Source organism: Pelodiscus sinensis, chromosome 1 (genome assembly GCF_049634645.1).
Source record: "Pelodiscus sinensis isolate JC-2024 chromosome 1, ASM4963464v1, whole genome shotgun sequence".
Lineage (NCBI taxonomy): Eukaryota > Metazoa > Chordata > Testudines > Trionychidae > Pelodiscus > Pelodiscus sinensis.
The window spans coordinates 322,391,863-322,404,348 of NC_134711.1; the positions used below are offsets into that span (position 1 = coordinate 322,391,863).

General features: G+C 46.0%; 1 protein-coding gene across 1 annotated transcript in view; it reads right to left on the bottom strand.

The window, feature by feature from the left end:
* Nucleotides 1–12,486, bottom strand: part of RNF169 (ring finger protein 169) — a 52,750-nt gene that overhangs the window by 10,603 nt on the left and 29,661 nt on the right. Inside the window, exons 3-5 of the mRNA XM_075919595.1 lie at nt 12,281–12,427; nt 10,690–10,802; nt 6,196–6,295 (exon numbers count right to left, since the gene is read on the bottom strand). Of these exons, the coding sequence (XP_075775710.1) occupies nt 6,196–6,295; nt 10,690–10,802; nt 12,281–12,427 (360 nt within the window). The remainder of the gene's footprint in view (nt 1–6,195; nt 6,296–10,689; nt 10,803–12,280; nt 12,428–12,486) is intronic.

Here is a 12,486-nt window from a genome sequence, read left to right on the forward strand (position 1 = left end):
TGTAGGGCTCTGAAGTGGAGGCGAGCATATTGCACGACGTAGGTAGTAGCAGCCATGTGGCCCATTACTTGAAGACAGGTAAGAACCACAGTGGTAGAAGTGGCTAATAATACAGTCACAAGGTTGTGTAGTGCTGAAAATCGGTGCAGCAGGAGATAAACTCTGGCTGTCAACGAATCGAGGCGGGTCCCAATAAACTCTACACCCTGTGTGGGTAGCAGGGTCGATTTTTTGCTTGTTTATTAGAAGGCCTGGTGTTGGAGATCATGTCGGCAGTAGCTGCCTGAAATTGGCCTTTTATAAGACAGTCATCTAAGTATGGGAAGATGACGCCGCCCTCTTGACGCATATAGGCTGTGACTATGACCAGGACCTTTGAGAAGACCCTGGGTGCTGATGATAGGCCAAATGGGAGGACTCTGTATTGGTAGCGGTCGTCTCCCGCAGTAAATCGACAGTATCGTCTGTGTGATGGGTTTATAGCGATGTGAAAGTATGCATCCTGAAGGTTGAACGCTGCGAACCAGTCCCCTTTGTCCAAAGCCAGTATAAACTGATGCCAGTGTTACCATTCTGAAGTGTTGTTTCTGCAGATATTTGTTTAGCTTGCGTAGGTCTAGTATGGGTCTCCATCCCCCTGTGTGCTTGTGTCTCAGGAATTATTTAGAATAGAATCCTCTTCTCCCGAAAGGCATGGGAAACCTTCTCTATAGCTCCTAAGTGGGAGAAAGCAGTTAATTTCCTGTCTGAGAAGCATCTCGTGAGAGGGGTCCCTGAAGAGGGACAGGGAAGGGGGATGGGCAGGGTGAAGCGACGTAAAGGGAAAGGTGTATCCTGTGCAGATGATCTCCAAGACCCATTGATCTGATGTTGTGACATCCCACTGATGGTAAAAGGGATTAAGTCTGTTGGTGAAGAAATGGTACTGGCTTGTTGGCAAAGGTCGAAGTGGGAGGTCGGGCAGACCCCTGACCAAATCCTCAAATCTTCTGGTTTGTTGCCTGGGAGCCTGAGGAGCAGGTTGGAGGTGGACGTCTCCTCTGAGGGCATTGTCTAGGGTGATTGTAGTCATACTGTCTTTGGTGGACGCTGTTGTAGTAGCTGTCCCTATTTTTGTAGTATGGGGTATAATGCCTTTGACGGTATAGCAAGGTATACATGCCAAGCATACGGAGGGTAGTGTGGGAGTCCTTGCTACTGTATAGGACTTTGTCTGTGGTAGGCACAAAAAGCTTGAGCTTATCAAAGGGGAGGTCTTCTACCCTGGACTGCAGTTCTTTGGGTACCACGGCTGATAGAAGCCAAGAGGCTCTTCTCATCACTACGGCTGTAGCCATTGCCCTGGCTGCCATGTCGACTACATCTATTGCGGAAAGGAGTGCTGTACGAGCAATCGTATGTCCCTCATGTATGATTCTCCTAAGAATGGGCCTTTTGGATTCAGGGAGGTGTTCCATCAACTCAGCCAGCTTGGAATAGTTGTCAAAGTCATAGTTTGCCAGTAAGGCTGCAGTTGGCAATTCTTAATTGAAGAGTGGCCAAACAAAAGACCTTTTCCCCCAAATAGGTCTAACTTCTTGGTTCTTTGTCATTGGACGCTGTTTTGGTGTGGGCGGCTTTTGCATGTTTGTTGGCAGCATCGATCACAAAAGAGTAAGGCTGTGGATGTGAGAATAGGAAGTATAGGTCTTTTGGTGGTATGAAGTACTTCCTGTCGGATCTCTTATTCAAAGGGGCTGTGTCTACACTGGCATGAATTTCCGGAAATGCTTAAAATGGAATACTATTCCGTTTTCAGTTTTTCCGGAAAAGGAGCGTCTACATTGGCAGGCTGCTTTTCCGGAAAAGCCCTTTTTCCGGAAAAGCGTCTGTGGCCAATGTAGACGCGCTTTTCCGGAAAAGAGCCCCGATCGCCATTTTCGTGATCGGGGCTTTTTTCCAGAAAAGACTACTGGGCTGTCTACACTGGCCCTTTTCCGGAACAGTGTTCTGGAATAAGGACTTATGCCCGAGCGGGAGCAGAATAGTTTTTCCGGAATAGCGGCTGATTTTGTACAGTAGAGCATCATTGCTTTTCCGGAAATTCAAGGGCCAGTGTAAACAGCTCACAGCTTATTCCAGAAAAGCAGCTGATTTCCCGGAATAAGTGGCCCAGTGTAGACACAGCCCGGATGAATATAGGCAAACAACACAGGAATGTAGGGACAAGATTAGAAAGGCAAAGGCACAAAATGAGCTCAAACTAGCTACAGGAATAAGACGACTTTTTATAAATACATTAGAAGCAAGAGGAAGACCAAGGACAGGGTAGGCCTACTGCTCAGTGAAGAGGGAGAAACAGTAACAGGAAACTTGGAAATAGCAGAGATGCTTAATGACTTCTTTGTCTCTCTTTCTCGGTCTTCACCGAGAAGTCTGATGAAGGAATGCCTAACATATGAATGCTAGTGGGAAGGGAGTAGATTTAGAAGATAAAATAAAAAAAGAACAAGTTAAAAATCACTTAGAAAAGTTAGATGGCTGCAAATCACCAGGGCCTGATGAAATGCATCCTAGAATACTCAAGGAGCTGATAGAGGAAGTATCTGAGCCTCTAGCTATCATCTTTGGAAAATCATGGGAGACAGGAGAGATTCCAGAAGACTGGAAAAGGGCAAATATAGTGCCCATCTATAAAAAGGGAAATAAGAACAACCCAGGAAACTACAGACCCGTTAGTTTAACTTCTGTGCCAGGGAAGATAATGGAGCAAGTAATTAAGGAAATCATCTGCAAACACTTGGAAGGTGGCAAGATGACAGGGAACAGCCAACATGGATTTGTAAAGAACAAATTATGTCAAATCAATCTGATAGCTTTCGTTAATAGGATAACGAGTCTTGTGGATAAGGGAGAAACGGTGGATGTGATATACACTTTAGTAAGGCATTTGATACGGTCTCGCATGATATTCTTATCAATAAACTAGGCAAATACAACTTAGATAGGGCTACTATAAGGTGGGTGCATAGCTGGCTGGATAACCGTACTCAGAGAATAGTTATTAATGGTTCTCAATCCTGCTGGAAAGGTATAACAAGTGGGGTTTTGCAGGGGTCTATTTTGGGACTGACTCTATTCAATATCTTCATCAACGATTTAGATATTGACATTGAAAGTATGCTTATTAAGTTTGCAGATGATACCAAGCTGGGAGGGGTTGAGACTAATCTGAAGGATAGGGCCATAATTCAAAGTGATCTGGACAAATTGGAGAAATGGTCTGAGGTAAACAGGATGAAGTTTAATAAAGACAAATGCAAAGTGCTCCACTTAGGAAGGAACAATCAGTTTCACTCATACAGAATGGGAAGCGACTGTCTAGGAAGAAGTATGGTAGAAAGGGATGTAGGGGTTATAGTGGATCACAAGCTAAATATGAGTCAACAGTGTGATGCTGTTGCAAAAAAAGGAAACATGATTCTGGGATGCATTAACAGGTGTGTTGTGAGCAAGACAGGAGAAATCATTCTTCCGCTCTACTCTGCGCTGGTTAGGCCTCAGTTGGAGTATTGTGTCCAGTTCTGGGTACCGCATTTCAAGAAAGATTTGGAGAAATTGGAGAAGGTCCAGAGAAGAGCAACAAGAATGATTAAAGGTCTGGAGAACATGACCTATGAAGGAAGGCTGAAAGAACTGGGTTTGTTTAGTTTAGAAAAGAAAAGATTGTGGGGGGACATGATAGCAGTTTTCAGATATCTAAAAGGGTGTCATAAGGAGGAGGGAGAAAACTTGTTCATCCTGGCCTCTGAGGATAGAACGAGAAGCAATGGGCTTAAACTGCATCAAGGGAGGTTTAGGTTGGACATTAGGAAAAAGTTCCTAACTGTCAGGGTGGTTAAACACTGGAATAAATTGCCCAGGGAGGCTGTGGAATCTCCATCTGTAGAGATATTTAAGAGTAGGTTAGATAAATGTCTATCAGGGATGGTCTAGACAGTACTTGGTCCTGCCGTGAGGGCCGGGGACTGGACTCAATGACCTCTCGAGGTCACTTCCAGTCCTAGTATTCTATGATTCTACTGTTGGCTGAATCGAGGAGGGGTTTGTCAGATTTAATCAGAGACCTCCATTATTGCTTCGTCGATTGGAAGTGCAATTCTTCCCTGTGAAACGGGGCGGACATTTTGCAAGAGTCTGTGCTGTTTCTCCCTTACTTCCAGGAGGTGGGCCTCTTGTGTTGTTGCCACCCTCTTAAACAGCTCCTGAAATTGTATGTCATCCAATGGGTGAGTATCATCTGGTACTACTGCCTCTTCGAGATGTGAGGAAGCATTGTCAAGGGGTGAATCCACCTGGCATAACTCAGTATGTTGGTTGGAGAGTTGACCTTCCTCCTCTTCGTCAGAGTCTGCGGTGGCTGGTACAGTGCGAGACGGGGAGGGTGGAGGCAGTCCCCTCCTCGAGATAGAGGATGAGGCATAGTGTCTTTTCCATACGCCCCAGTGGTCCCATGATGCCCAATGAGGCGGGTAGCAGGGTGGAGTGTATTGCCACTCTGAGTACCTAGGTGTGGTGGTTTATTATGGTAGTAGTAAGGATGGGGAGATGTAGTGGGGACAAGTGCGGTGAGGAAAACACACTGTATTGGTCCTCCCCCCCCCCCGATTAAAAGCATTCTGCTCTGACAATACAAGAGATCTGGGATAATGTGGAGAGAGCCTTGAGGAGGGCTGCATCAGGGAAGCCCCTCTGGAGCGCAGGGGTGAAAGCTGTGCTATGCCATCTGCACCAGCATCATGTTGAGACTGAGCTGGAGCTTCCATGGGGGGGCAGCATCAAGGGAGGGATAGGTTCACGTCCAAAGCCCATTCCTTATGAGCGGGCTGTTTAACTGTCTGCGGCACGGGTGTCAGTGCCACATCCCTTAGTAATGCCAGCACTGGTGTGCGTGAGCGCCAGGAGGAGCTCTCCGGTACCAAGGCTGAGCGTGAGTTGGAGGTCACGGTGCCAGTCTGAGCACTTGATTCCCCAGTGCCAGGGGTGCTTATCTTGTCCCCTCCAGGCACTCAGGAGGATGGGGTGGCGGGCAGGGATTTAGATGGAGATGGTCCCCTTTTAGCCCGTCCGTGCAATAATGGTGAGGTGGCTCTCTTTCTGGCAGACTGTGCTGCTGGTAAAGAGCTTGAGAGCATTCAGGCTGCATTGCCTTGTCCAATAAAGTCATGCGGAGCCGAAGCTCCCTGTCTTTTCTTGCTCTCGCCGTGAGAGAACAGCAGAGCTCGCATTTCTGGGGTACAAGCGCTTCCCCGAGACAGCGGATATAGTCTGCATGTTTATCCGAGACTGGCATCGGCTCCTGGCATGAATGGCATTTCTTAAAGCCAGATGAACCCAGCATTGCGCCATCCAGCAGGGTCGCAGCAAGCGTTCTATTAGGGGTTGATCCTGTGACCATTACAGCTCTGTTGTTAAAATTGTTCTTTTCTTTTTTTTTTTTTTTTTTTTTAAAGGGATGGGAGCGGCTGGGTCTCCGTGAGAGGCTGACAGATTTTTTTTTTTTTTTTTTTAAACAGGATGAAGCAAAGTGTCAACATACAGCAAAGAGATAGGGAAAGCAAAACCATAGGGTTTCTCACTCTCCCTCAGGAGAAGCCGAGGAGAACGAAGAGCTCCATCCGTGACCAAAGACAGGAGAAGAGGACCTAATGGGGGGAAAGGTGAGCTGCGCATGCGAGGCATCAAGCTGAGCACAGCACGAGGCTCCTCTTGCGCATGCGCGGCTCGCAGACACTGCTTGAAAAAGCTCCGCTCCATGGCTCCAGGACATCTCAACACCTTGCGTGAAGCACCCAGGGGGACACCACCAGAAGAAATACATTTCTCTAAAACAGAGGTGAAAGAGGAGCTTGGGGACAGACACAGTTTCTCTCAAGCTTCTGAGAGATTTGTGTTTTTTTTTCAAACAACCAGTGAACCAGATTTGAAAAGAAAACCCCACATGATGCTAGCAAACATTCAAAGCTGGACTGGCAGGCAGCATGAGCTGCAAGTTATAAGGGATTGATTCGCCATACACATTTGACAGCACCCCTCTGCTGACAACAATTTTTTGACAGACAGAGAATTAATAGCTAGATTATTGTAACTGTCACAGCATTTCTATGTGACCCTTTCTCTCACTGGATGTGACACATTTCCAAACACATCTGGTACCTTTGTTCTGTTGGCTGGAGCTGATCTCTGCCTGCTCTTTGATCGATCCTGAATGGTGTCATTGCAACTCTGACTCCTTTCCAGCTTGGAGGTTAGGTTCCTAAAAAGCAGGGATGTGTAAAACATTAGACTGTGTTAACTTAAAAACAACAACTTTCAGGGCACCATCAAGAATGTGCACATGGTACATTCTGCTTATCTGCACCATGCAGGAGGTGGAGCTAGCCATCAACGCAGAACCAAGCTTGCACAAGACCCCTCCAAACTACCGGAGCAGGGGGAACTTGGAAGGCAGATTATGACTGATCTGTTTTCTGGGGCCTTGCAACTAGCACACTGCTCTACACAATTGAGCCCTGAATAAATGTATGTCATTACAGAAACTGTTATCCTTTCCCACCCAGCATCCCTCATTTGTTACACTGATGCAACGATCACAGCACCCCGCATGCTTTATGAAAACTGGCTTATGAATATGCATAAAACGAAGATGCTGTATGCAAAACAGGCAATGTAACATACCATTTTAAAAGATATTAGGGGGCTGTGCCCCTTACTTGCTATGCTCGCCAACCCCCCTCTTGTGGGCTGTAGGCAGCCTCAAGCTCTCCCCCTGGCCACCAGGGAGGACCAAGCTGCAGCTGCACCAGCCTGGGCCCCTTTACCCTCCCCTGCGCCAGCAAGAACTCCTTCTCCCTCTCTTGGGGTGCTAACAAGGGCTTCCCTTCACCCTTCTGCCCCCCAACTTCACCAATCCAGGCCCCACTTCTCCCTCCTACTCCCCCCACTACACCAGCCCAGGTCCCCCCTTCTCCTTTCTCCCCCCCGCCGAACCAGCCCAGGCCCCTCCTTCTCTTTCCCCCCTCCCCTGCTGTGCCAGCCTAGGCCCCCTTCTCCTTTCCTCCTCCCCTGACACAACAGATCAGGCCCCCCTTGTCCCTCCTTCCCCTAGTGCCTCTCCCCTTCTCTCGCTCCCACCTTCCCCACCAGCCAGGCCCTCCTTCTCCTTTCTCTCTCTCCTGCCACACCAGCCCAGGCCTTCCTTCTCCCTCCCTCTCCCTGCCGCGCCCGTGCGGGCTCTCTGTCTCCCTCCTTACCCCCACCTCAGCCTAACCCTAACCCACGCGGGTGGGGGCAAGCAGGGCTGCAGCATGCACCAGGCCTGTCTTTCCCCCGGCCTGCCGGGAAAGGCCGGGCCTATTTTTCCTCCCGGCCTGATGTAATGGGCCAGGGCTGGGCCCAAGCCATGCCAACCCTGCCTTTTGCCCCAGCCCGTTGGGAGGGGCCGGACCTGAACCGCACCAGACCCAGTTTTTCCCCTGGCTGCTGGAATGGGGAGGGGAAGGCTGGGGCCATAGGCATCCCCAGCCCTCCACTTAGGTCCTGGGAAGGGTCACTGTCGTCTCAGAGGAAAAGCTTTTTTTAATACAGAGAGAGACTATCTATCTGCTGAATCTGTATATCTTTTGGGCATGTATTATCCCTCTATGTGAAATTAGAAATATGAAGAGTCAATCTGTTTTTAATTCTAATAGTGCTAATTAGGAAATGTTAAAATGCAAGTAACTGATTAATCATGTAACTACTGAAAATTTTAAACCGACTCCTGGCACGCAATGGCTCCCACCTGCCACCCTGCTCCTGGGGAGCTTGCTACTGCCCTGCGCTGCTACTTCTGATACATAAGCAGCAATGCAGGACAGCAAGCGGCTCCTTGTGAGCTGGACTGGGAGCCTTGTATAGCCCATACAGCAGGGTGGGGAGCCCAGTGGTGCTCAACCTTTTTTAATTCACGCCCCTCAGGGTCAGGAAAATTTTTTGTTGGAAAGAAAAAAAAAAAAAAGCCGGGAAAATTTTTTGCTGGGGAAGAGGGAGAGGGAACATTTTGTTGCGGCCCTTATTTAAAATGCTGGTCTGCTCCCCTGCCACTCCCCCTCCTGGGAAAACAAAATGGCGGCCAGCACAACGCTGCGACCCCCTGGGAAGGCAGCCGCGACCCATGGATTGTGCACCGCTGGGGTAGCTGATAAACATTTTAGCAAAAGGGTGAAGGCAAAGCTGCTGGACCCAGGTCATAAGAACAGCCATACTGGGTCAGACCAAAGGTCCATCTAGCCCAGTATCTTATCTGCTGACAGTGGCCAATACCAGATGCCCCAAAGGGAGGGATCACAACAGGTAATCCTCCTGCGATCTCTCCCATCACCCACCTCCAGAGAAACAGAGGCCAGGGACACCATTCCTATCCATCCTGGCTAATAGCCATTGATGGACCTAATCTCTATGAATCTATTTAATTCTTTTTTGAGCCCTGTTAAAGTTCTAGCCTTCACCACATCCTCTGGCAAGGAGTTCCACAGGTTGACTGTGCACTGAGTGAAGAAAAACTTCCTTTTGTTTGTTTTAAATCTGCTGCCTCTTAATTTCACTTAGTGACCCCTAGTTCTTATATTGTGGGAATAAGTAAATAACTTTTCCTTATTCGCTTTTTGCACACGAGTCATAATTTTATACACCTCTACCATATTCCCCTTAGTCTCCTCTTTTCTAAAATGAAAAGTCCAAGTCTTTTTAATCTCTCTTCATCTGGGACCCGTTCCAAACCCCAATCATTTTTGTTGCCCTTTTCTGAACCTTTTCCAATGCCAACGTATCTTTTTTGAGATGAGGCGGCCACATCTGTATGCAGTATTCAAGATGTGGGTGTACCATGGTTTTATATAGCGGCAATAAGATATTTTCTGTCTTATTCTCTATCCCTTTTTTAATGACTCCTAACATTCTATTTGCTTTTTTGACTGCCGCTGCGCATTGAGTGGGTTTTCAGACAACTATCCACAATGACTCCAAGATCTCTCTCAAGTAGTTGTAGCCAAATTAGTCCCCATCATATTGTATATGTAGTTGGGATTATTTTTTCCGTGTATTACTTTATATTTATCAACATTAAATTTCATCTGCCATTTTGTTGCCCAATCAGTTTGGTGAGATCTTTTTGAAGCTCTTCACAGTCTGCTTTGGTTTTAACTATCTTGAGCAGTTTGGTATCATCTGCAAATTTTGCCACCTCACTGTTTACCCCTTTCTCTAGATCATTTATAAATCTAGAGGTTAGAAAAAGATCAACTCTGGCCTGAGAAAAGAACAACTGTTTAAGGTAAGAATTTGCATGTAACAAGTTTCTTTTTGTATTAGAATTAGCTAGCTTGTTTAATTTATTCTGGTTTAGTAACTTACTTTCATCTATCTGTTTTCACTTGCAATCACTTAAATCACTTTATCTACTATATATTTGAGAGGGTTTTGTATGTGTGTCTGTCTGTTCAAGAACTCTTCCTAAACAGTAAGAACTAGGACCACCAAATTCGGTGCACAGCTTCTTCCTATAATTTACAACACGGTAAGAGTTTGGTTGTGCCAGGAAAATGGGATTGCTTCTCAAAATCATATGAAAAAGAGACAATCACCAAGCAGGTGAAAGGGTCTGGCTGGGGGTACACACTCTCCACATCCCCTGTCTGCGGGAGACCAGAATTTATGGTCCAACAGGACAGAGTGATGGGAAGTCAGACAGGCATAGGTGGTTTCATCAGCCCATTGGGGGGAGGAGGGAAGGACAACCCCAAGGGGACTCCTGTGATCCAATCTGTCACTCAACCAATGAGAACAGTTATATAATAATCGCCTTGGAGCAGGGGCCAGCTCTTGACATTTGTGCTGTAAAATGCCTTATATCCTTTTGAGAAATGTATAAAGAAACTTTTTTTAAATAGATGAACCTCCCAAGTAGATCTTTCTAGACAACAGTAGGAGAGAGTAAATGTAATGAATTTTATAACACATTCTTCAAAGTACTGGTACACATACCCAATGCATTAATTTCAAGACCTCTATAGCAATTATGGGGACAAAAAGTTCCTATTCATAATCAAAGATTTCGAAAAATTAATCTATCAGAAGAGGTGAAAAAACCCATGCACCTTTAGTCTTGAGAAAAGGTGACTGAGGGGAGACCTGATAAGTCTATAGATACATCAAGGATGGTTATAAAGAGGATGGTGATTATTCTCCATGTCCACAGAAGATAGGACAAGTAGTAATGGGCTTCATCTGCAGCAGGAGAGCTTTAGATATCAACTAGAGTTAATAGTTAAGAGCCTGAACAGGTTTCAAGGGAGGCTGTGGAATCCCCATCACTGGAGATTTTTTAGAAAAGGCTGGAGAAACACCTGTCAGGGATGGCCTAGGTCCTATCTCAGTGCAGGAGCTGGACTTGATGACCTCTCAAGGTTACTTCCAAACCTACATTTCTTTGGACTCCCAATTATATTTTACCAATTATTAATCACTACATTTTCTAAATCTTCAAAACAGCCATTTGGGCCGTGGTGACTGTTTGAATTAGATAAGTACTTCAGGGATGTTTAGAACAAAAAAATGAACAATATTGATGTTCTTGAGGAATGGCAAGTCTGAACCAAATCTGTTTCTTACCCTGCCAGGAAAGCAAAAGAATAGGTGCTGCCTTTGGAGACAAACGCTGATCGATGTGCATGTTTGCTCTGGAATGGTTCTTCATTCTCTGAATCCGAGAGGCGTTCAGGAAACTGAAGTTAAGAAAGGAAGAATCAGCTGGCATGCACAAAAGAGTCACTCAGGAAATAGTTATTCCGTGGGAAAATGTGTTGAGTCCCATGGAGTAGCCACATGAAGTGTGTAAAGAACAGAATGAGAGTGCCAGCTGATGCATATGGTCATAGATCTATTAACTTTCCTTAGGCTAGAGCAACTTATGGTCCAACGTTTTTACCACTTGCAAAAAAAGAACTCATACAATACGTGCAGCTGTGGTTCAGTGACAAAGAGTTTCAGTATCAAATGCTACAGGACTTGGAGCTCAAAGCATGTCATTCAGCAAACGACACTAAGGGGCCAGTAGTTCAGTATCAGCATTACTGTGTAATAGTTTTTGGTGGAGAAAGATTCTTTCCACAAAGCCTATGACGGATATGGGCAAAAGCTAAGCTAAAAAAAAAATAATTCATTATATAAGTTTGTAGATATGTCTTTCTAGAAGTACAAGTTGGACTCCCTGGTCCAGCACCCTCGGGACCTGATTGGTCCCAGATGAGGGATTTTGCCAGACCAGGGGAGGTCATTTTTGGATGCCTGTCACCAGCCCCGCTTGCCTCCCAGCCGGCTCCCCATCTTCTGCTGGCTCTGCTGCTGTGGGTCCACCAGGCAGCTCAATGCTGGGGCTCTCTGGGCAGCACCGCACACTGCAGGCTGGGGCTTCTTGGCAGCTACACCCCAGCTCTCCTAACTTCACTGGGCAGCCCCACTGCCACACCACGCCACACCACACTGTCAGCTCCCTGCGGGCAGCCCACTGCCCTGCCAACTCTGCAGGGATCCTTACCTCTGGCCCTCCACCGGGACTCTCTAGTCCTGCAACATTCATGCTGGACCATGGATGTTGCCGGTCCAGAGAATCCCGGTTAAGAGGAAAAAGCATGAGAGGAAAAATGTAATGGTATGGTTTGCTATACAAGTTTTATCACCAAATCTGAAATAGTCACATTACTCATAAGTGGGGAAGCCAGAAGCGAGTTAAACAGGTCACTCCAAATGGTAGACAATTAAACCTTCATTCCACATCACCCTGTATTCTGTATATGTCACATGTATTACAGGTAAGTATTTTAGGAATGCTGTAGAGAGTTTTAAAAAAGTTACTAGGACTATTTCTTGTATTTCTTCCCCTACAGAACCAGGTATCTTAGTCACTATGGAATTCAAATATACACTGCACAGAATTGTTATTCAAACCTCTAAAAGATGACCTAAGGTAGATTTTCTATAGCTAAAAATATCACAGCTGGACAGTCCAGTATCTCAGGTCCTTCTAGGGCTAGAAAGAATTCAAGTAAGTTCAGGAAGCGACAGCTTCCAATGACATGCAACTCCCCTTTTCAGCTGCACAGAAGTAAGAGACACTGGACTCTCTAAGAGGTCATTTTTTGTCTAAAAAAATTGATTGCTGGTCCTATATTTTGGGAAGGAATGGTGTAGTGTGTTTACTTACAAATTCTTGATTCGTTTTAAGCATTAGTGGTTCGTCTTTTTTTTGCTGTTCTTCCATTTTTCTTTTTCCCACTTCCATGTCTTCTAGAATTAGCTTGTGGATCAGATCCTCTGATGTTTTTTCTTCTTGTATTTTTTCTTCCCTCATCTAGCAGGAAACGACAAAGGAGACAACATATTTGAAAAATACTTAATTCAGGCAATGAA